Source organism: Lithobates pipiens, unplaced genomic scaffold (genome assembly GCF_037356315.1).
Source record: "Lithobates pipiens isolate NorthernLeopardFrog02 unplaced genomic scaffold, aLitPip1_a1.2 Scaffold_25, whole genome shotgun sequence".
Taxonomy (NCBI): Eukaryota; Metazoa; Chordata; class Amphibia; order Anura; family Ranidae; genus Lithobates; species Lithobates pipiens.
In genome coordinates this window covers 90482878-90505648 of record NW_027507787.1, presented here as the reverse complement: position 1 = coordinate 90505648, position 22771 = coordinate 90482878, and the positions used below count along the sequence as shown (strand labels likewise).

Here is a 22771-nt window from a genome sequence, read left to right as displayed (position 1 = left end):
TAAGCCTGTGTGAATTGTAGCCTCAGTTTCCTGTTCTTAGGAGTGGCATCCAGAGTAGTCTTCTGCTGCTGTAACTCATCTGCTTCAAGGTTCGACATATTGTGCATTCAGAGATGGTATTCTGCATACCTCGGTTGTAAGGAGTGTTGAGTTATTGTTGCCCATCATCAACAAGTCTGCCCATTCTCCTCCAAACAACTGTAGCTCACTGGATATTTTCTCTATTTCAGACCATTCTCTGTAAACCTGAGAGCTGGTTGTGTGTGAAAATCCCAGTAGATCAGCAGTTTTTATATACTCAGACCAGCCCGTCTGGCACCAACAACCATGCCACATTCAAAGTCACTTAAATCCCCTTTCTGATGCTCAGTTTGAACTTCAGCAAGTAGTCTTCACCATGTCCAGATTCTAGAGCTGCCACGACGAGTCAATGTAATCGATTACTTCGACTACAAAAATACGTCGACGTGCGTGCAGGGCGTTGATGCATCAGTATCTCTCATTATCTCCCACTCTCTTCCGTGCTGCCGTCCCCCTCTCCTCTCCCCCTCTCTTCTTACCCTCCATGCCGCTGTCCCTAGGGGTGCAACGGATCGTTACCGATCCGCACGGGTCACCCCGCTCGGATCAGCACATGCCGCCGTCTCGGCCTTAGGAAAGGCCGTGGCTTCGGCCTAGCTCCGAAGTAGCGGCCATCTTTCTACACCCAGGCTGTTTACACTGTGATAGCTCCGATGGAGCGATCACTTGTAAACAAGCCGGCGACGTTCCTCTCTCCCCTCTCTGTACAGTGGAGGGGAGAGATCGGATGGAAGCAGCCATCCCTTCTTACCCTGAAGTACTCTGCCATACCCTGCCTGCCCGTACCCAGCCAGCCCACACTTATTTGCTGATCTGAAAAATGATCCGATCCGTGAGTTTTTTGATCCGTTGCACCCCTAGCCACCCCCCCCCCCTTTCTCCCCCACCGTGCATCTGTCCCCCTCCGTGCTGCTGCTCCTCTCGGTATCTCAGGATGGAGAGCGGAGGTAGGAGCCGGTAAACCCGGCTCCTTTGTTTTCAGAATGGACAGAGTCAGTAACCACTGACTGTCCATTCACATAACTGAAACACTGTAACCACCTGTGATTACGATGTCTCAGTTAATGAATGGAGAGAAGCCGCTGTCTTCTCTCCATTCATTATCAGTGCAGCAGAAGCTGCAGAGAAAGGGACTGGGGAATCTGTCTCCGGCCCCTTTCCCCATCTCAAATGGGAGATGTCAGGTCTGTTAAGACCCCTGATATCTCACCATAGCAGCCCCCCCCCCCCCCCCCCCCAAAAGGGCTGATAAATTTTTTTTTGCAATAAATAGAAAAAAAAAAGAAGAAAAAAAAAAATAAAAAATAAAACACACAACACACACTGATACACACACACCTTCCCCCTTATGTACTTATTTTTTTGTAAGGTTATCCAAAAGATTAATTAGAAAAAAAAATAAATAAAATAAAAAACACTAGATTTAAAAATAAATAAAAATATAATAATAATCGTTGACTAATCGAAAAAAAATAATCAATAGATTAGTCGACAGACAAATCATTAGTTGCAGCTCTACTAGATTACTAAATACACTGAGTTGCTCCTATGTAATTGGCTGATCATCAATTTATGTTACCAAAAATTGAACAAGTGTACCTAATAAAGTGGCCAGTGAGTGTACATACCCACAACCCATGTAGATGGGGAACCTTTAGGAATGGGGAAGGTGCAGGATTCCAAAATTCTGAGTTGGACATTAAAGCTCCCTCTTTAGCCTGTACCCCCCTTCCCCTGGATGGCAAGATTCTGATGCTCCTTTAAAAGAGCAAAAAGTTAAGGAAAACCCATTTTTCTTATTCCTTGCCCCCATTGCATAACCGGCCCCATGGCTGTCACATTGTGAATGTCACCTTATACAATGCAGGAGCAGCAACCCTACACTGTATAAGGGCCTATGAAATAAAGCATATATTTGTGACTATGTTCCCCTAAGCTAAACAAGTTCAGTTTTAAAGCGGAGGTCCACCCTAAAATGGACCTCCGCTCATCGGAATCCCCCCCCCCCCTCCGGCGCCACAATCGGCACCTTTCAGGGGGGAGGGGGGTGCAGTTACCTGGATAATCCAGGTAACTGCACCCACTTCCGGGCTAGCTCTCTGCGGAACGGGGCGTACGTTACGCCCCCGTTCCGCAAGCGCCCGCCCACTTCAGCAAGTGCCCCGTTGCCTGCTGGGAAACACACAGCTCCCAGAGGCAGCGGGGACCGTCCGGATTGCGCCGCGCGGCTCGCGCATGCGCAGTAGGGAACCGGGAAATGAAGCCGAAAGGCTCCATTTCCTGATTCCCATACCCAAGATGGCGGCGGGACCCGGCAGCCGAGCGAGCGATCGGCTTCGGGTGCCGACATCGCGGGCGCGCTGGACAGGTAAGTGTCACTATTTAAAAGTCAGCAGCTGCAGTATTTGTAGCTGCTGGCTTTAAAAAAAAAAAAAAAAAAAAAAAAAAACGCGGAGTCCCGGTGGACTCCCGCTTTAAGGATAAAGTTAACAAAATTTGTCTGGTTACCTGAGTGAAACTCCAAGATACGGCACGCCCCTTTTTATCAACCTGTGGTCGACGCAATACCTCCTTCCCACCTTGAAAGAGGATGAGTGTGGGGAGCTGCTTGGATAGCGGTGAGGTACTAACGCCATACCTAAAACATAAAAAAAACAAAGATGCACAATTTATAAAAATGCAGTGTATGGTTAGAAGAGACATGTGGGAAACAAAAACAATCACTCATCTAGGTGGATGCTGCATTTGATCCCTGCCTTCTCCAAGCCCGAGAACTGATCGACCAAAGACCCCTACTCACTCAGTTCTCGGTTTTCAGCTCTCTTCTCTGCCTCTCTAGCACCAACTGGAGCACTGGGCTGTGCAGGGGGGCGAGAGTGGCATGCCCAGTCTCCCATAGGTTCACAGAGAGGTTGTTGTGGAAAATTTTAGATGCATTTATTATATGTATTGTCATAAGAGTCCTCCTGTGTTCATTCTCCCCCAGCCCGCTCTAAAAGAGCTGACTGGGGCAGACTGACGCTGGTTGAGATCCGTTAGGTAGTGGATAATATCTTGGGCTTGGAAAAAAAGGTGTTTGCGGAGTGGGGGTATGTCCGCCAGCAAAAGGGCCCCTGTACATTGTACAGACGATCGTCTGGGGACATATGCTTGCTCTGCGGGGATTGGTTGTGTGCGGATGTGTGCGCATTGTCTCTGCTGTGTCTGATCAGCACATGGAGATAGACAGTGCACATCTGTAGATAGCTTTCCATTCACAAGAGATGTAGAATAATCCAAGTATACATTGTTCTCTGGAACAATGTATATATTAAGGATTTCTATCAACGGAATTATAGTCATCGTTCATTGGTTTTGTATGGTTTCCATCATTGAAAGCATTTAGTCAGTTTGTGTCACTGACAATTTAAATGTATACATGTCTGATTGGTACTTTATTCTGAATTGTATTGTATTGCATTGTATTGTCCTTATATGGGCATTCACATCCTGTGTTACTGCTGTGAGGTCACACCCTTTGTGGGAGGTGTTCAGCTGTTGGAGGCAAACCCTCCAGGGCGTGGCTTCCAGTGGGAAAGGTAAATAAAAAGCTTTGGTCAAGGTGAGCGAGGGCTTTCTGACGGTTTTGGAGAATGAAAGACTGCTAGTGATGTCTCTTTAATGGGGTACTAGAGGGGCCTGGCTGAGGAGCAGCCAGGCTGAAATGAGGATGTAGGTTGCATTGGGGATGTCTGGTCATTGGGATGAATGGGTTGGAAAAGGTAAGCCTAAAGCATTATATCATTAAGACGGAAATGGGTGCTTATTGGAAGCACAGCAGTAGATGGGGCTGTGTGCATAACATAGCAGCCAAATTTCTACCACAAGGTCAAACCAGCTGTCAGCCAGGCATCTGGGCAGATCCCGACAATAATATCAGCTTGCCATTGTATGAACCCATGTTACTGTTATTTGATTTATGGAAATCATTGTAACCATCATTGTTGACAAGAAGATAAATATCTTGGCTTCCACTTCTACTTGCAGGCATAGCTATATAAAACATTAAAAATAGGAGTCCATTTTGTTTAAAATCCAGTAATACACTGTAGCACCCTGCTCTGCACATGCTCAGTTGCTCTCCATTTTTTGTGACTGTGCAGAAAATAGAGGCAGATCTGCTGACACTCTTAAAAAGCAGAATTAAACCCTCTTATCCTTTACAGCCAAGGAAGCTGCTTCTGTTAGATCTGCAACGGTCATGGTGCTGCACATGTGACCAGTTATGACACCAGTCCTTTGATGGTCAGACAGTTTGGATGAGAGCACAAGCAAATGTGATGGTTAGCATTCCCGGCATGTAACTTTTTTGAGACCGTTAAAGCCATGGGTTTAGTTCCGCTTTATGATTTACTGCTGATCGGGGCAGTGGGCTTCAGCAAAATGGCAACCTCCAAGAAAGAACAAACAGGAGCAAAAGCTGGAGGCAATTTAGAGCACACTAATTTTGGTAGCATAATTATTCATTTGGAATGCATGTTCCTTACTAAAGAAAATTCATTCTCCCCACCCCCCTCATGTGGTTATGGATAAAGTTCCACTTCTACTCTATCACTTGTGATGAGCTCAGACTAGGATCTGAACCAAAAAGTGTGTGAGCCTGCCAAGAAGTTATCTGTAAAAGGCCATCAGCTGAGGCAATCTCTGCCCCATGTAAGCATTGACCGCAGACGATTGGCCCAGTACGGGTGATGGCTTCCTGGCGGACATGCACATGTGTGTCCACATCCAAAAAAAACACACCCGATCTTAGCCCTATTTACCACTGAAGTAATGCATTTTCATTCCATTGTGTATAAATGCACCTAGATATGCGCCTATGACTTGCACATGTCCTCAAAGTCCTCCAATATCTTTTAAGAAGAGTTTAATCGCTCAATGCACATTACACACATATCCACCAAAACATGTACACTGCAAGAAACCGTGTGGAACGATTCTTACTTTGTGCTGACATCAGGATACCGGCCTATGTCAACCTTCCCAAATTTCAGACCAGCACAGTTGTACCTATGAAATGCGGCAAGATACAAGATTTATTAAATGAAATGCAACCATACATCCCCTCCCCAGAAATTGATCCGTCATAGCAATAACATATACTGACCCCTATGCAGTGTGATGACCTACCTGCTTAAATGCTTGCTATCAGCATAGACTCCTGGCACAGGACAAGCCATGTATGCAGCACAATGGGGGGTTAGCGTTGGGGCTATTCCAGGGATAGGTTCCTGTTAAGCTAACTTTAGGAGCTACATTAAATCTGGACTCCAGGCTCATCTTCAGTCTTGCAGTGTTGTACAGGTTCCCATGTTGTACTGAAAATTCTCACAGCGTGCATTGGAAGCTATGACAAGTCAGATAGAGCCTGCCTGGAGGACATCCAGCTTCATCTAGCCATTTCCTAACCCCAGCCTAACTGTCCCTGGCCCGCCGCATTCATTGGATTAAGTTTTTTTTAAATCAGAGGGTTAATGTCAGATGTAGGCATTACCTAAGGGGGTCTACATGCAAATACTGTACTTCGGAACGGCCACTCCTCAAGATCAACATCCACTCATCAATATAAGTTTACATAACTCCCCCCTAGACTGTGCCGACTGTTTGCATCAAGGCAGAGTGCTCAAGAGGAGCACGAATGTTAACTTCACACTTGTGCTAGTGACTGCTGCTGTGGGACCACACCTGTTTCTGCACCCGCAGGAAAAAGATAAGTGGGGGTGCCATTAATCATAAGGGCACCCTCATGCACTGGAAGTCGCACTGCTCTTACGGTTTCTGCGAGGGCTACATTTTCAGACCTTTCGGACCTTTGCCCTGAATTTTCAGGAGGCACAGCAGCTTGTTCAACAATGGGCACACGCAAAACATGGCTGCCAGAGCACAAGTGTGAACCTAGCCGTAGGCAGGGGGCTGTGATGTCAGGAAGCCATGTACAAAACTCTGCCCGCTCCTCCTGCTATCCATAAACCTGCTGCCCAGGCCAATTCTGGCACTTCGCTCCTACATGTAAAAATCATCATTTTTTTGCTAGAAAAATTACTCAGAACCCCCAAACATATATGTTTTCTTTTTAGAAGAGACCTTAAGGAATAAAATGGTGGTCGTTGCAACTTTTTATCTTGCACGGTATTTGCGCAGTAGTTTTTCAAAGTTCACGTTTCTTGCATTAAAAAAAAAAATATAAAGTAGTTAGACCAATTTTTTTATTTTTTTTAGATACCCAACATGTCATGCTCTGAAATTGCGCACACATGTGGAAGGGCACCAAACTTTGGTAATTAATAATCCCCATAGGAGACACCTATTTTACAGGTTTCACGTTTAGTGTTAGAAGAGGTCTAGCGCTAGAATTATTGCTCTCGCTCTAACGTTCGCAGCGATACCTCACATGTGTGATTTGAAAGTAGTTTACATATGTGGGCGCGATATGCGTCTCTTCTGCGCACGAGTACGCGGGAACGTAGGTACTTTTATTTTTCCATTTTAAGATTTTCTTTTTATCTTTTTTATCACTTTTATTACTATTACAAGGAATGTAAACATCCCTTGTAGTAGGAAATAGTGCTCAACAGGTCCTCTTTACAGCAAGATCTGGTGGGTCAATAAGTTCCCACATCTCGCCTCTAGGCTGGGAAGCCTGGGGAGGGAGGGGGAAGTAAATAAAAAAAAATAAAAAATAAAAAAAAAATTATACTGGCTTTCCAGCAGAGGCAGCTGCATTTTTTTCAAATGCAGAAGCCGGAAGTGACGTCATAGCATCGTGCCCAGCCTCCGAAAGATCAGATGTCCAGGGGCCATCTGGCTTGCTGGATTCTCTATGGTAAACACCCAGCACAAACCGATACCTTCTCCCTCACGTATGAGTGACCTGGGAAAAGGCAGGGTTGGAGGAGGCTGTTCCCTTCAGTACCATTTATTGGCCACAAGATGTCCTCCATCTTCTCAGCTGAATGACACACGATGGAGCGCCTAATGCGAGTACAGGACATCATGAACCTACCTCCCCCCGGGTCATAGTCATGGTGCCCTGCATTTACTGTGCACTAAATGTAGAGCGCTATGCGGAGGTCATCCCTGCTCTCACAATCAGTAAGGGCTGCCCAGCCTGGAGAACAGGCAAAGTAGAGGATCTTGCAGAGTCCTGTGATTGGCCTGGAGACCTTGAAAAAGGCAAGTATTAAACATAAAAAGCACTATATACTTCCAGTGAGGGGAACAAGCCCCGAGTTTAAACCTGCCATTTCCAATCAATATATGAAAACTTTAAACTGCAGGGATCATATAAGGGGTTGGACAGCTGGGGTTTTGCAGTGTTTTGTTTTTTTGAAAATCCAATCAGTAAATTACAGGACTGAACAAATCGATATTCAATTAAGATAAAAAAAAATTAAAATAAAAAACACACACACCACCACACACACACACACACAACATACTTCAAAGACAGCTCGGCATAGATGGGCGCAAAGGACTGGCACTCGGATGACCAGTTGGCAAAGAACTCCACCAGCCATGTGATCCGACGATCAGACTGTATCTCCTCCTGAGGATATGATAGGCAGTAAAAAGATAAGTGAAGTGATGTAAAGACTCTTTTGTACATATCTCTAATGTCTCTTAAGGCTGGTGTAGGCAACCTCAGCACTCCAGCTGTGATGAAACTACAAATCCCATCATGCCTCTTCCTCTAGGAGTCATGCCTGTGATTGTCAGAGTCTTGCAATGTCTTATGGGTCTTGTAGTTTCAAAACAGCTGGAGAGCCGAGGTTGCCTACCCCCATCTTAAGGAATATTTTCACTTTTGCAGCCCAATTGGAAAAACATCTACTTTAAATATAAGAATTTAAATCAAATTTACCTCTATTGTTTTGTCATTAAAATACTTGATATGTTCAGGACCCATATACAGTGGAGGCTTACAGGTCATGAGAAAAACTACAAAAAAAGGAAGAGGGAAAAAAAAAAAAATTATCAAAATAGAATAAGGAACATTCATACGATTTTGTTTCAGATATGCATTGTAGAGGTTAAAGTGTTACTAAACCCTCAACAGTAAAATCAGTTTGTATGTGCAATATAGCATGCTTGTTATACTCACTGTGGAACCTAAGTGGTTAATCCTCTGCATTTTATAAAAAAAAAAAAAAAAGGTTGTTTGATCCTGTCTTCTCCAGTCCTCTCCAATCCTCCCCTTCTACTGTCCTCAATCCATCTCCTGATTTTTTGGGGGGAGGGCGCATGTGATCAGCACAGGGCCAATCAGCACTGTCCAGACAGAGGGTCATGGGTCCTGCAGCCTCATAGTACAGTCAGAGGAGAATGAAAACTCCTCCTACAAGCTTTAACCAGACACCGATAAAAGGCATAAGACTACTCAAAAAAAAAAAAAAAATAAGGTATTTAGCCTTTTATATTTACTAACATAATTGTGTTCTGTGGGAGACCAGATGTAGTGAATGCAGGGTCCTGAGTTTAACAACACTAACAATAACAGTAGTAACAGTTCAGGGACTAAATGTAGTTCCCAGTATCCAAGCTGGACAAATATCCATTCACCTATCCGTCCATGCAAAGTGCAATATCCATCTTCTGGAAGGTTTCCAACCTCCAATATGAATATACTGTCACATGTATATTCTGTGCTTGAAAAACCTTAAAGAGACTCGGCAGTGAAGAAAGCGCACTGAACTTTGTGAATGGCCCAGCAGTGGGGGAAGGAGGAGGGGGCCAAACTTTTAGGTTACTTTGCCGTGGTGAAGTCACCCGGAACTGGGAGTGGGTACCTGTCAAAAACAGGTACTCGCCCCCCCCCCCCCCTCCCCCGAAAGGTGCCAAATATGGAAGCGGAGGAAACAAGTGGAGCTTCCCCTTTTGGGCGGAGCTCCATTTTAAGGAATCTTCCATACAATTTATTAATACCTCCATCTGGTACACTCAGAAAAGTGTGTTTGATTATTGATTTGGGGTATTCAGGAAGTGGCATGCTGTAGATCCGGGTGCTCCCTGGCTGGACTCATCGGATTGTCGCTTCTGTTTAAGGTGGCTCCGTTCTTTTAACAATTACAGCAATGTGACAGGTTCCCTTAAGTTGCAAGAAAACTCTCCCCTTTTTCTAGTTCAGAGGTCTCAAACTGGAGGCCCTCCAGCTGTTGCAAAACTACAAGTCCCATCATGCCTCTGCCTGCGGGAGCCATGCTTGTAACTGTCAGCCTTGCAATGCCTCATGGGACTTGTAGTTTAGCAACAGCTGGAGGGCCGCCAGTTTGAGACCCCTGTTCTAGTTCCTCAGCTGCTCCATTCCTTCATCAGAACCACAATTCCCTTTCTTATATGCTGGGTTATATAGTTAGGTTGGGGGACATCTAGTTCCAAAACACAAACACACAATCCCATAGACACAATCCTATACCCACAGTTGGGTTAACTTCATCTCCTCATTAGGGGACTGTGGGTGAGGGCATGGTGACTGGGGTAGGGGGACACAAGCTCTTACACTAAGCATTTACCAAAGGCTCATGGAAGGGGAGAATCAGTTTGGGGGGGGGGGGGGGTTGGCAAGGGTGGCTCTCCTAAAAGACATCCAGTCACACTCCTCCTGATTGGCCGAAACAGCAGTGGTGCCATTGGCTACCGCAGCTATCAAAGTAAGTCAATCAGGGGAGAGAGGGGGTGGAGCTCCATGTCTGAATGGATACATGGAGCTTTGACTCTGTGAGGGTGCCCCCAATAGCAAGCTGCTGGCTGAGGGGACACTCGACAGGAGGGAGGGACCAGGGGCAGCAAAGAGGGACCTGAGAAGAGGAGGATCCAGGCTTCTTTATGCAAAACCAAACGGCAGTTGAGATGTATAACATTTTTGTTTTGTTTGTTTTTTTTACATAACAGAACCTTTACAATCACTTGAATTCCTGTTCAGGGAGGGTGCACTTACTACAGAAAAAGGCCCCCAAGCCCTCTCCCGGGACTACAAGTCCCATAATTCCAAGCACCACCATGCATGCAAACCCCAACCAGTCTGTTTTGGCTCCCTGTGCATGTCAGCGCAGCAACATCGACTAACAGCCTTTCCTGGAAGCATGCACAAAAGTGTGGCTCTATTGGAGCATGCAAGGCAATGGAGCCACCCTAAAAGAGAAAACCAGTGGCAGGAATCTGTGGATTGGATATTTTTGAAAGAAAGTGAAGACTTTAAGACCCCTTTCACACCAGGGCATTTTGCAGGCGCTATTGCGTTAGGGCTTTCACACTACACACAATGGTGCAGCTACTTTAGGGCGGATTGCAGGTGCTATTTCTGAGGGCTTTCACACTACAGCGGTGCACTGGCAGGACGTCAGGGAAAAGTCCTGCCAGCAGCTTCTTTGGAACAGTGAAGGAGCGGTAAACACACCGCTCCTCCACCGCTGCTCCTCATTGAAATCAATGGGGCAGCGCTGTAATACCGCCGGCAAAACGCCACTATTGCGGCGTAATGCCGGCGGTTTTAACCCTTTCGTGGCCGCTAGCGGGGGTAAAAGCGCCCCGCTAGCGGCCGAAATGCGCCGCAAATCCGGTGGTAAAACGCCGCTAAAAATAGCGGCCTTTTACCGCCCGCGCTATCGGCGGTGTGGTGTGAAAGGGGTCTAAAGAAGCAACAGCAAACAAAATAAGCGTGGAGGAAAGCTTCTGCATCTTATAAAAATTTTTGGGTTTAATACTAAAGTATTAAAAAAATAAAAATAAAAAAATAAAAAAAAACACATTAACCCTTTATCACAAGACATAAAATAAATAACAAAAAGTGCAAGTTTACTAACCGGTCATACTGAGGACAATATAAAAACCTCAATATCAGAGGTCCCAGTTAATGTACGAGACATCCTACTAGATTGTGCGCTTATTTCATGTTACATTGTACTGAGCAAGAAACATGAGACACCACAGCAAGATGGAGAGAAAGCTGCAATTTCAGAAGGCAAACCCCAGAGGTGCCGGCTCTCACATCCAGCTTACATAAATAGAACAAGTACAAAGCACTCACCTAGACACAGTGTGACATACAGCAAGCCCATACGCAGGTCCAAGCGGAAGAACAAAATCGTATTGGCAACCTTGCTGAACATGAAGATGTTCCCAATATGCTGTTCAATTGTAACTGAAATCAGAATGGCAGAGAAATAAAGTCAGTAGAGCGATATCTGCAAACAAGAGGCTGCAGAACCTAAAAAGTCTACCTACCCCTGAGAACAAAAAACGGCAGCTTACCAGTCCTTAGATGGGGGGCCTTGTTATTTTTCAGACTTTTTTTCTAAAGTAGAACTAGAAAACAACTGTGCCAGTAACACACCTGGGCTTAGATTACACCTGCACTGCTCTTTGAAAAGCAAGGGGGAAATTGCTTTTCAGAGAGGGGTGCAGGTGCAGCTGACAGGCAGTCAGGAGGTGATACTGCCTTCTACTGAAGTCCTGATTTTTGGGGGGTTTTTGAGAGCCAAACTGAATTTTTCCAACAGGAATACCATGGTACAACCTCAGGACTAGCATTTGGCTCTCAGTTGTGGCACAGCCCAATTCACTTGAAGAGATTGTATCAGTGTATCATTTTTTGCCTCTGGGTGTTTTGGAACCCAAAACACTGGGGACATCTTTTTCTCCACAAGATGTACTGTGGGGGACAATGGTCTGAGCACCATCAGAAAGATTCACTTTCTCTAATTGACCATCAAAGTCATCAGGAATGAAAGGGTGGGTAAACCCAAAATGTTGGGTTGCCACCAGAACAAAAATTGAGGGGAAATCTTCCAATGAGGACACCAGTTTTCATAACTGTCTAAAGGGTCTTTCCCTCACATTGGAAACCAATCCTTTTGCTTCCTTAAAGGCAAGAAGTGAAAGCTCATCGCTCTAATGAGATGTAGATGGCAAAAAAAAAAAAAAACTGGCAGCAGATTTGGCTTTGGATATACCTTAAAGCGGAGGTCCACCCTAAAATGGACCTCCGCTCATCGGAATCCCCCCCCCCCTCCGGCGCCACAATTGGCACCTTTCAGGGGGGAGGGGGGTGCAGTTACCTGGATAATCCAGGTAACTGCACCCACTTCCGGGATAGCTGTCTGCGGAAAGGGGCGTAGATTACGCCCCTTTCCGCAACTGCCCGCCCCTTTGCGCAAGTGCCCTGCTGCCTGCTGGGAAACACACAGTTCCCAGAGGCAGCGGGGACCGTCCGGATTGCGCCGCGCGGCTCGCGCATGCGCAGTAGGGAACCGGGAAATGAAGCCGAAAGGCTCCATTTCCTGATTCCCATACCCAAGATGGCGGCGGCAGGACCCGACAGACGACCTAGCGATCGGCTTCGGGTGCCGACATCGCGGGCGCGCTGGACAGGTAAGTGTCACTATTTTAAAAGTCAGCAGCTGCAGTATTTGTAGCTGCTGGCTTTTAAAAAAAAAAACGCGGAGTCCCGGTGGACTCCCGCTTTAAAGTGGACCTTTGCCCTCCTGAAGGCAATCCAGCCCCTCCAACCCTCCTCCCTTCCTCTGCAGGAATAGTCCTCCCTATGGCCTTAGGCAAATGACCTGCACACACTGCCCACTGTGCCTCCCAGGATATGTATGCCACATATCACAGGAGGCATAGCCTTTCATTTAAAAGGGGTTGTAAACCCTTATGTTTTTTCACCTTAATGCATTAAAGTGAAAAAATGTCTGGCAGTAAACAGCCCCCCAGCCCAACCCCCTCCCCCCAGTTTTACTTACCTGAGCCCCTTCAGTCCCCCGGCAGAGACACACTCTCCCGGCTCATGATTGGATAGTCTGATAGCAGCACAGCCATTGGCTCCCGCTGCTGTCAATCAAATCTAATGACGCAAATACTGGACTCGGGAGCATGACCACAAGGTAACTCACTGGGAGAGTGCTTCTCCTAGGGGGTTATCTGATGTGGGGAGGAGCCACCAAGGGACCCCAAAAGAGGAGGATCAGGGCCACTCTGTGCAAAAACAAGCTGCACAGTGGAGGCAATGACATATTTGTTATTTAAAAAGGTTTACAATCACTTTAAGGAAAGAAGGCGGGGGGTGGGACTATCGTGCATCATCAAAAGGCCTGCCCACTGAACACGGAATATGCCAGTGGGCCTCTTGATGATGTCAGAGAACATGGTGGCACAGGATGGAGCTGCAGCCAGACATGAGAGGAACTCAGCGGAACAAAGCTAGATCCACTGGATAGGTGATTACCTGAAATGTGCAGACACCACCTTCAGGTAAGCGGGGCAAAAATGTATAAATTGAAGGATCACTTTACTAACATTAATAAAAAAAGCTGGCATAAATTGTATGGCAACAATAAAAAGCATAATACATAAAATTATAAAGTAAGAGTCCATGGGGTTAAAAAAAAATAAAAAAATAAAAAAAAAGGAGTCCTTGTTCAGGCAAACAGCTGGAACCACCCATGGTGTATACAGAGACACAATAAGGTGAGAATGAAATTATCCTCCACCGAACCACACTGGGCCTCTTACCAAAGAAAATGGACCACAGAGTTACAAAACCACTTCAATTGGACCATAGATGAATCTTGTAGTATTTTGTTAGATAAAAGCAGGCATGTCAGAAGCTACAATCTGTCAAGGATATCAATTGTTTTCAACCACAAAGATGGCCACGGTCGGTGCATTACAGCACCATAATGGCAGAGCTCCACCCTACACGGCATCCTATTGGACAAAGCGCCGTGTAGTGACTCCGTTTTAACAATATGGACTCTTACTTTATAGTATGTTTTTTTTAGTGCTGCATACATTCATATTTTCTAAAAGAAAAATTGCCAGGAATTAAGTTTTATATCCACAGATGAAAGACTTTGATCAGTAGAGTCAGGGCCCCAAGCCCAGAATATGTAATAGGTGGTGCTGGGGTTGCAGAATGAGCACCAGCAAGGCATTCTGTGAGAAGGACATACTACCTTACACATGGATAGCAAATATGAGACACTTACTGCTTCGTCTGTTCTTCATCATAACAATGGCACTGAGGAACATCAATATTTCCACTTCTCTCTGGCAAAAAAAAAAAAAAAAAAAAAAAAAAAAAAAAGGTCAGAACATGAGATAAATTGGTTCTTTAAATGTGTACAGCAAAATAAATGAATATAAAAAAATAAATAAAAAAAAAAAACAGGCTGTAGACACTAGTACAAGGGTGCTCAACCTGTGGCCCTTGGAGGTCTTTGATGTGGCCCTCAATCTCAAACCAGGGAAGCAAATGCTCATAGATGGTGGATTGGCAAGCCATCCCCAAGCATCAGAGTGTATTGACCCTGGGCTGGCAGTGGAGGAAGTAGGAGCGCCGGCTCTTGTGCCAGATGGAGCGATACCTACTGCACTTCGCCTGGGATCTTTCTAGCAGTCTGGAGAGTAATATCAGGAGAAGCTGAAAGAGTAAAAAGGTCAGTGTATTAAACGTCACATACACTGCACTTTTGCAATGGACAAATTAGACTGCTTTCACTCTGATCCACGGGTGCAGTGCAGTTTACCTGCTGCTTTCCTGCAGGTTAGCTGCACTGAGACATAGATTTCTATTATATCTTGCAGGTTTGGTGTGCTTTCTGAAATGGCACCAAAACTCCTGAATGCAGTATAAAATAGAAGGCAAAGCACAGCTAACCCACAAGTGCACTCTGCTGCAACCGTGGTTTGGACAAACTGACGGGCATCAGTGTGGAAGCAATCTTAGGCTGAGTTCACACTGGCATTAAGAGCAGGAGTTTGAGAGGCATTAAAAAAAAAAAAAAAAAAACGCCCGTCAAACTCCTATGCTCAAGATATAATAGACAGCACATTGTGCTGTTCACACAAAGCGTTAGTGTCGCTTCAAAATTGAAGCCTCATGTCGAGTCAGAAGCAATTTAAAACCTCTTAACACCTCCCATTCAGGTCTATGGTAACGCTCCACAAATGCTTTGGCAGGCATTTGACACAGTTTTGGTGTGGTTGCGGCACATTAAAATGAGTTTCTGTCACTTTCCATTGTGGAGCAGCATTAACGCTCATCAAACGCTACAAAACCATGCATAGGGTGTTTAGGGAGCGTTTTTAATGTTTGTAAAACGCCCCATTCTAAAGCTCATTGATGCCTGTGTGACGCCCATACTAATGCCATACAAACGCTATAGGAGGGTTTGTTGAGTGTCAGAAATTTAGTCAAGTGTGAACAAGCCGTTATAGGGGACTCAGGATAGTAAGGGCTCGTTTATGTTTGTCGTTTGGGGGGTGGTAAAACCCCATAGTTCATTGTGACCCATGACCGGTTCCCAAATCACTTAAGTGGCCCTCACTCTTAGGCTGCTTTCACACTGCAGCGGGAGCGGCGTCGGCGGTAAAGTGCCGCTATTTTTAGCGGCGCTTTACCGTCATTTTAGCGGCAGTGTGCGGGCGCTAGTGGGGTGGTTTTAACCCCCGCTAGCGGCCGAAAAGGGGTTAAACCCGCCCGCAAAGCGCCGCTGCAGCGGCGCTTTGCCAGCGGTATTGCCGCGGTGTCCCATTGATTTCAATGGGTAGGAGCGGTGAATCCACCGCTCCTTCACCGCTGCAAAGATGCGGCTGGCAGGACTTTTTTCACCATCCTGCCAGCGCATCGCTCCAGTGTGAAAGCCCTCCGGCTTTCACACTGGAGTTAAAGGGGCCGGTTTTTTTCAGGCGTTACACAGGCGCTATTTTTAGCGCTGTAACGCCTGAATACCGCCCCAGTGTGAAAGCAGCCTTAAAAAATGGTTAAGAATCCCCTGGTCTAGTGGATGTCGTGCCATGTGACTGCCAGCCTATTAGAGGACTATAGATTGCTGAATGCGTTCCCATAGTGAGCCTCGCCTGCTTGACCATGCATACACATAATTGTTGTGGTGCCGCTGGCTGGGGACAGGTAGCTTTGGCATGCTCATGTTCCCCAAAGAGGTGCTACACAATTTTACACACATATAGTTAGTGTGTGTGTGTGTGTGTGTGTGTGTGTGTGTGTGTGAGAAATAGAGATATATTATAATATATATTTTTTTATAATAATAAAAAGAGAAATTTAGATAAAGTTAAATTTATTCAAACACATGTTTGAAAAACAAAGCAATACTTGATAGTATGACAAAATGAAGGGGTCTTTTAAATGCATATCTAAGAAGCATTGGTGCAGTGTAGAGGGTTGGAGACTTCTCCCCCTCCCCTCCCCATTACAGCTGTCAGCAGACGTGTCTTTATATAGAGTAAAGCTGGCCATACATTGCTCAGATGTCGGCTGACTCAGACAAAACTCAAGCGGTGTATGGCTCTGCCGCCATTGAAGTGTCCATTGTATAACCACTTGCCGACCATACACTGTAGTTTTACTGCTACAGTGCGTGTCGACTACACAGAACAACAAATACACACGCGCGATTCTGCATTTCTGGGTAGGGGACACACGCCTGCTTGGCTGTCACTGGCTCCAGGACAAGCTCACCCCCAGTTCCCAGTAGGAATTGGCCAATATCGTTTATTTTTTCAGGGCCGATAGGAAACCGATATCTTGGCCACCTCTCGGGCCAACATTCAGTACATTAAAAAAAAAAAAAATAATGTTGTACACTTTTTTTCTCTCCATGGGTTACTGCTGTCACAAGGAGTGTAAACATCCCTTGTACTAGAGCTGGAACGATTAAAAAAAAAAAAAAAAAAAAAAACGCCCACACACCTAGATAAAATTTTATTTAATTTTTTTTGATGGACACCGCGCTGGTCCAGGAGGAGCTGTGGGCAGGCGTTTTTAGCCAAAGCCATGGCCTCGCCTAAAAACTCCTGCCTGCAGCAACTCAGGATCGGCGTGGTGGCAAAAAAAATAAAAAACAGAAAAAAAACGATTTCACCTCTCAACTCGATACAAGATTTAAATCCACTTTTTTCCCCCCCAGCCCTACCTTGCAATAGGCAGTGACAGGTACGCTTTATAGAGGGATCGGGGAGTCTATAAGACTCCAAACCCCTCCTCTGCATTTGAAAGTATTCAAAGTGTCAAGATCAGCGTTTTGAATACTTTATATATTTTTTTTAACTGGCGCCTCTAGGATGTCACGACATTGCTTCTAGGTTACTAGATCTGAGACCCGAATGAAGTTTCAGCTTTGTTTGGTCCTTCGGCCAGCCAGCGGCATGCCCGGCTGGTTGCTTGGGCCTCTGGGTGGGACGGGAGAGCCTAGGGCAAGGAGCGATGGGGTTATCCCCTCCGACTGCTTGCAACAGCCGAGCGGCTGCAGAGCCCCATCAGTTGTTATTACAATAAAGCCGACCGTCTGCTCTAGAGAACGGTACTGGGATGATATAAATGCAGCTGCATCACCCTGGTAACAGAACTTGAAGCAAGATCAGTAATATTGGGTACGTTTGTGCCCGCTACGATACTTCAAAAACAGTGAAAAAACGGCCGCCGATCATTGGTCGATCCCTAGTTCCCAGCCAGTGATTAATAAATGGGACTCACCAAATCATTGGAGCAAGTGACAGGAGAGACTTGTCTATGTAAACACAAAAGCTCTCTTCTGACAGCTGCGATATGCTGGTTTTTAGCAGGGAACAAAAACTGGCACTGGTTGGTAAAATCAGCACACAACACATAGAAACAGAGTTAGGAACACATTTAACCCTTTCATTTCCCCAAATGTTAACCCCTTCCCAGCCAGTGTCATTGTATATTAGCACTGATCAGTTCCACAAAGTGTCAGATTGGCTGCCGCCCCTCCATAAGTCGCTGATCACCACCATTATGTATCCATCCAACAACATCTATCAATCCATCCATCCACTAAACTTTCATGCAAATCAATATACAAGTTATTGGGATTTTTTTTTTTCCATGGTGCAGAATATATCCCATACATAACACTTCTTCCATTGATAATGAAAGGACTTTCTATACCCAACTACAAAGTTGTGAAGACTATAAAAAGACACGCGCGGCTGACTCTACCGGTTCAATCAGGAATTAAACCAGAAACACCGGATCATAATGGCAATCTGGAACCAGTGAGGTGAGGGGTGGCCGTAGTCTGGGAACTCTACAGCCGCACTGTCAGTCATTCTTCAGAATAGAATCTGGTTTGTGTATTTGTAATGCTTTAAGTGCAAGTTCTCCTTTACAGGGAAAAAAAAAAAAAATGGTAAAAAGGTGAACAAACACAGAAGTCTGGCATTTAGGGGGTTAAAGAACATGTAAAGCCAGCACTTCATATTCCCGATATGTGCCTGCTGTACTGTATATTTGTATGAGAAAGTATCCTGTTCTCTTGTATCGCTTCCTTTATGTGAAATCCCTGCTGTTCCTACCAGTCCCTCTACATTCCTTTTAAAAACTGACCCCTCTAAGCATGGAAAAACAGCCTTGTCAGTTCTCTAGCTGAACTGGGAAGTCAGTCTGCTCTCCTCCAATGATCACACTTGTCCTGACATGCCCCCTCTGCACAGCCATTCACTGGGAAGATCAGTGTCCTGCTGTTCTCTTCCCCTAGCTCTATGTGCTCCTTATGCAGTTGAGAGCAAAGGGTATGTGATCACTTATAACAACATTTTATTTATTTTTTTTTTTTTTAAATATATGATACATAAAATGTTTTAATCTCTCTTTTATATTGTAAACTGATTGGGATGTTTAACAAAAGGTGAGGGATTACATATACTTTAAAGTAGGCAGTAAGGAGGAGATACAATGCCACCTCACCACCTGTCCAACGCCCTCTGAAGAGTGATCAGAATGCGGATTGTGTAAACAAGGCGATAAATCACTGGGTATGCAGCTTCTTCATTTTTTTTATCTTTGCCCGTGTTTCTGTTAAAAGAGGAACTGCAGTCTGCTCACATAATTTGCAATAAAAACATCTTTGACATTCTGAAGCTTCCCTTCAACCACTTTGCATATTATTTTATATATACTGCTATGCTGTACTTGCCAAATACGATTTGAGGCTAGGATGGAGGTTCACCTTCAAGCAGGACAATGACCCCAAACACACTGCTAAAGAAACACTTGAGTGCTTTAAGGGGAAACATGTAAATGTGTTGGAATGGCCTAGTCGAAGCTCAGACCTCAATCCAATAGAAAAGCTGTGGTCAGACTTAAAGATTGCTGTTTACAAGCGCAAACCATCCAACTTGAAGGAACAGGAGCAGTTTTGCAAGGAGGAATGGGCAAAAATCCCAGCGGTAAAATGTGGCAACCTCAGAGACCTATCCAAAGCTATATGGAGCTGTGATAGCCACAAAAGGTGGCTCTACAAAGTATTGACTTTAGGGGAGTGAATAGTTATGCACATTTTTTCTGTTATTTTGTCCTATTTGTTTTCTTCACAAAACTTAAAAAAAAAAAAAAAAAAAAAACACACATGCGCGCACACACACACCATCTTTAAAGTTGTGGGCATGTTCTGTAAATTAAATGATGCAAATCCTCAAATAATCCATGTTAATTCCAGGTTGTGAGGCAACAAAACATGAAAAATGCCAAGGGGGGTAAATAGTTTTGCAAGGCACTGTATGTTCCTATCCATTTACTAATGCTAGCAGCATAAGGATTACAAATAATCAATGTTGATTGATTGAAGTTCCACTTTAACCACCTTCCCGCTCCTCCTCTCCCCTCCGCACTTATTCTGTGCTTGTTGTCAATCATCCGCTACCTACAGTGACCGCTCTAATGATGCCCTACACTGGAGAACTCCATAGGCGGCCCTGGAAGCCGAGTACAAGTATAATCTGCGCCACAGCTCTCGTTTACTGCTTAGCACAGTCATGTGACTGCACTGGCCAATGAGAGACTCTTCTTACTTCCGGGACCCCTCCCCATTGGCCAGTGCCATAACATGACCGTGCAGAGCAATGGCACAGATTAGGTTTCTGCACAGCTTCCGGGGCTGCCTATGGAGCGTCCAAATGTACGGATCTGTACAGCAACAACCACAGGGAGCAGCGGGTAAAAGAAAACAAATACAGTGGAATCTTGGTTTACGAATAACATGGTTAACGAGTGTTTTGAAAGACTAGCAACTTTTTATATTTTTAAACCCTGACTCGGTATGCGAGTGTTGTCTCACAAAACTAGCAGAATTCAAGCTAATGGGTGGTGCAGTACTGCATTTGGCCAGAGGTGCGGGACACTCAGAATGGTGCGGAAATACTCCATTCCTGAGGCTCTCTGGTGCCCCACCTCTGGCCACATGCTGTATTGCATGCAAAAGAAGTCAATGCGGAACTAATTACCTTCATTTCCATTGACTTCTAAGGGGAAACTCGCTTTGATATGCGAGTGCTTTGGATTACAAGCATTCTCCTGGAACGGATTAGGTTTGTAACCAAAGGCTCCACTGTACAGAGAAGTGTGGAGGGGAGGCTGTTAGGAGGCAATTACAAAAAGGAACCACTCCAGGCCTGGAAGTTTTAACCCCCCTTCATGACCAGGCCATTTTTTGCATTACGGCATTGTGTTATTTTAACTAACAGTTAGGCGGTCATGCGACGTTGTACCCAAATAATAAAAAAATTAAAAAAACATTTCCCCACAAATGGAGCTTTCTTTATTTTGAAAAAAAAAAAAAAAAAATGTAAATAAATATACACAATATATATATATACTGCAACTAACAATTATTTTCATAGTCGATTAGTCGGTTAATAAACAAAAAAAAAAAAAAAAAAAAAAAAAAAAGTGGGTCAAATTGACATTCATTTTCAACCACAGTGACAAGAAAATTTGGAAATTGAAGATTCCTTTGACCAAGAAGTTTTCAGTGTGTGGTTTTTGTTCAGAAATGAAGTGAAAATTTCAAACAAAATTCGTTCATTCAGCGAATGTACAAAGATTTTTCATCTGAATATTCTCATCTGAAAATTGATCCGTGTGGCCAGCATAAGGCTAGGTGCACACCTATGCAGTTTTTGCTTTTGATCTGTTTCTGCAGTGCTTTTTGCTGTGCGTTTTGATTTTTGCGCATGCGATTTTACTGCAATTTGCGTTTTTTGCTGCAAAAACACATTACATTCTTTTCTGCAGATTCTCCACTGAAGTATATTGAACTAAGAAAGCACAGTTTTGCGTTAAAAGTCCCTGAGCCTTTCCAAATATGCAGATGCTGAAAAAAGCACAGATATGAACGTGTCCCATAGGAAACCATCTTCCAAAAAAAAAAAAGGTATCCATCAATTTAGGCCACATTGATTGGTTTTCACAAAAGTGATCACATCTACAAAACAGATTTATGGACTTTTAATTTTTTTTTTTTTTTTTTTTTAACTAGTGATGGCGGCAATCAGAGATTTTTAGTGAGACTGCGACATTACAGTAAACGAATCAGACACTTTTTGGGTACCAATAACCCCAGTAGTGATCAGTGCTAAAAATAAGCACGGTCACTGTATAAACGACACAGGCTACAAAGGGGTTAACATCAGTGGAAACCAAAAGGGTTAAGTGTGTACCTAGGGGGTTCTTTCTAACTGTGGGGTCTGATGGGGAAAACAAGAGATCTGTGTTCCTGCTTAGCAGAAACACAAGACCTCCATTCTCCCCTCTGAAAGAATGGTGATCTGCCTTGTTTACCTAGGCAGACCGCCATTTTGCCTCCCCCCCCCCCCAATGATGAGCGGGTGCTGCTGCAGTCCAATCACAGCGTGAACGGGTCATTGGCGGCTCATGCACAAAAAAAAAATCACATGATACAGGTATGTGAACAGGCACAGGAGGGCCGCCCTGCCATGGTATATATGCGTGGGACAATCTTCAAGTGGGTATTACAACTTTAAGTAGAACAAAGGCCTACAGAGCTCCATGTTCCCTGGACTGCTCACATGTTGGGGTCTCTGATAAACAAACTTTATTGACAACCTTGTAAGGGTGTACAATGTGACCTTGTATGGTAAGAGGTGGAGGTGTGGGATAATGTCAGGGGGTGGAGCCACTTTCCTCGCTCGCACGCTGTAAGTGCGGAACCTCGGCCCCGCCCACTCCCCCCAGAGGACCGCCCCCGCGCTCCCCCCCCCCCTCCCCTCTCACCCAGTCAAAGTCACAGGGGTTGCCGTCCTCCCTCTGGCTGGGCAGCGCCGTGCACACCGGAGGAATCTTCCTGACCATGACGAAGGAGGCGGAAAGAAGCGCCGACAGGAGGTAGTATGGCTGGGAAACCCATCGCCAGAGGCCGGGCGCCCCATAGATGAGAGCCAGCAGAGGAGCGATCACCGCCATGGTCAGTTCTTCACTGAATGAGAGAACATACAACCCCCTCCCCGACCAATCATTGAGGCCGGACTCCACCCAATCAGAGCGAGCAGACCACACAGCCACACCCCTTGTCATACACACTGTCCAATACAGATCATGGTTGGCAATTTCGTCACCGCCAACCAGGGTCATCAGAGGGCAACACTTAGATCCGCCCCTTTCTCCGGCATCAAGACGTACAATCCCTCAGGCCAAGCAGGGTTCAGCGTACAACCAATAACTGGGCTGAGGTTGCAGACTTCTGCTTTGATTGGGCAGCTTTTGTAGACGTCCCACCTCAATAGCGCTGTAAACAAATCAGTGACGGATGCTAGGTTAGGAGGTGTGTTTTCACTCTCCCGTTCCTATTGGTGGGTAGTAGGAACCACGTGAGGCGCC

The 22771-nt window shown here is 45.2% G+C and overlaps 1 protein-coding gene across 1 annotated transcript in view; it reads right to left on the bottom strand.

The window, feature by feature from the left end:
- The window catches only part of TMX2 (thioredoxin related transmembrane protein 2), a 25103-nt gene extending 2704 nt beyond the window's left edge, over nucleotides 1-22399 (bottom strand). The window contains exons 1-7 of the mRNA XM_077454666.1: nucleotides 22169-22399; nucleotides 14103-14163; nucleotides 11144-11257; nucleotides 7982-8058; nucleotides 7560-7666; nucleotides 5065-5130; nucleotides 2590-2719 (exon numbers count right to left, since the gene is read on the bottom strand). Coding sequence (XP_077310792.1) covers nucleotides 2590-2719; nucleotides 5065-5130; nucleotides 7560-7666; nucleotides 7982-8058; nucleotides 11144-11257; nucleotides 14103-14163; nucleotides 22169-22357 — 744 coding nt within the window. The 5' untranslated portion in view covers nucleotides 22358-22399. The remainder of the gene's footprint in view (nucleotides 1-2589; nucleotides 2720-5064; nucleotides 5131-7559; nucleotides 7667-7981; nucleotides 8059-11143; nucleotides 11258-14102; nucleotides 14164-22168) is intronic.
- Between the last annotated feature and the right edge of the window lie 372 nt (nucleotides 22400-22771).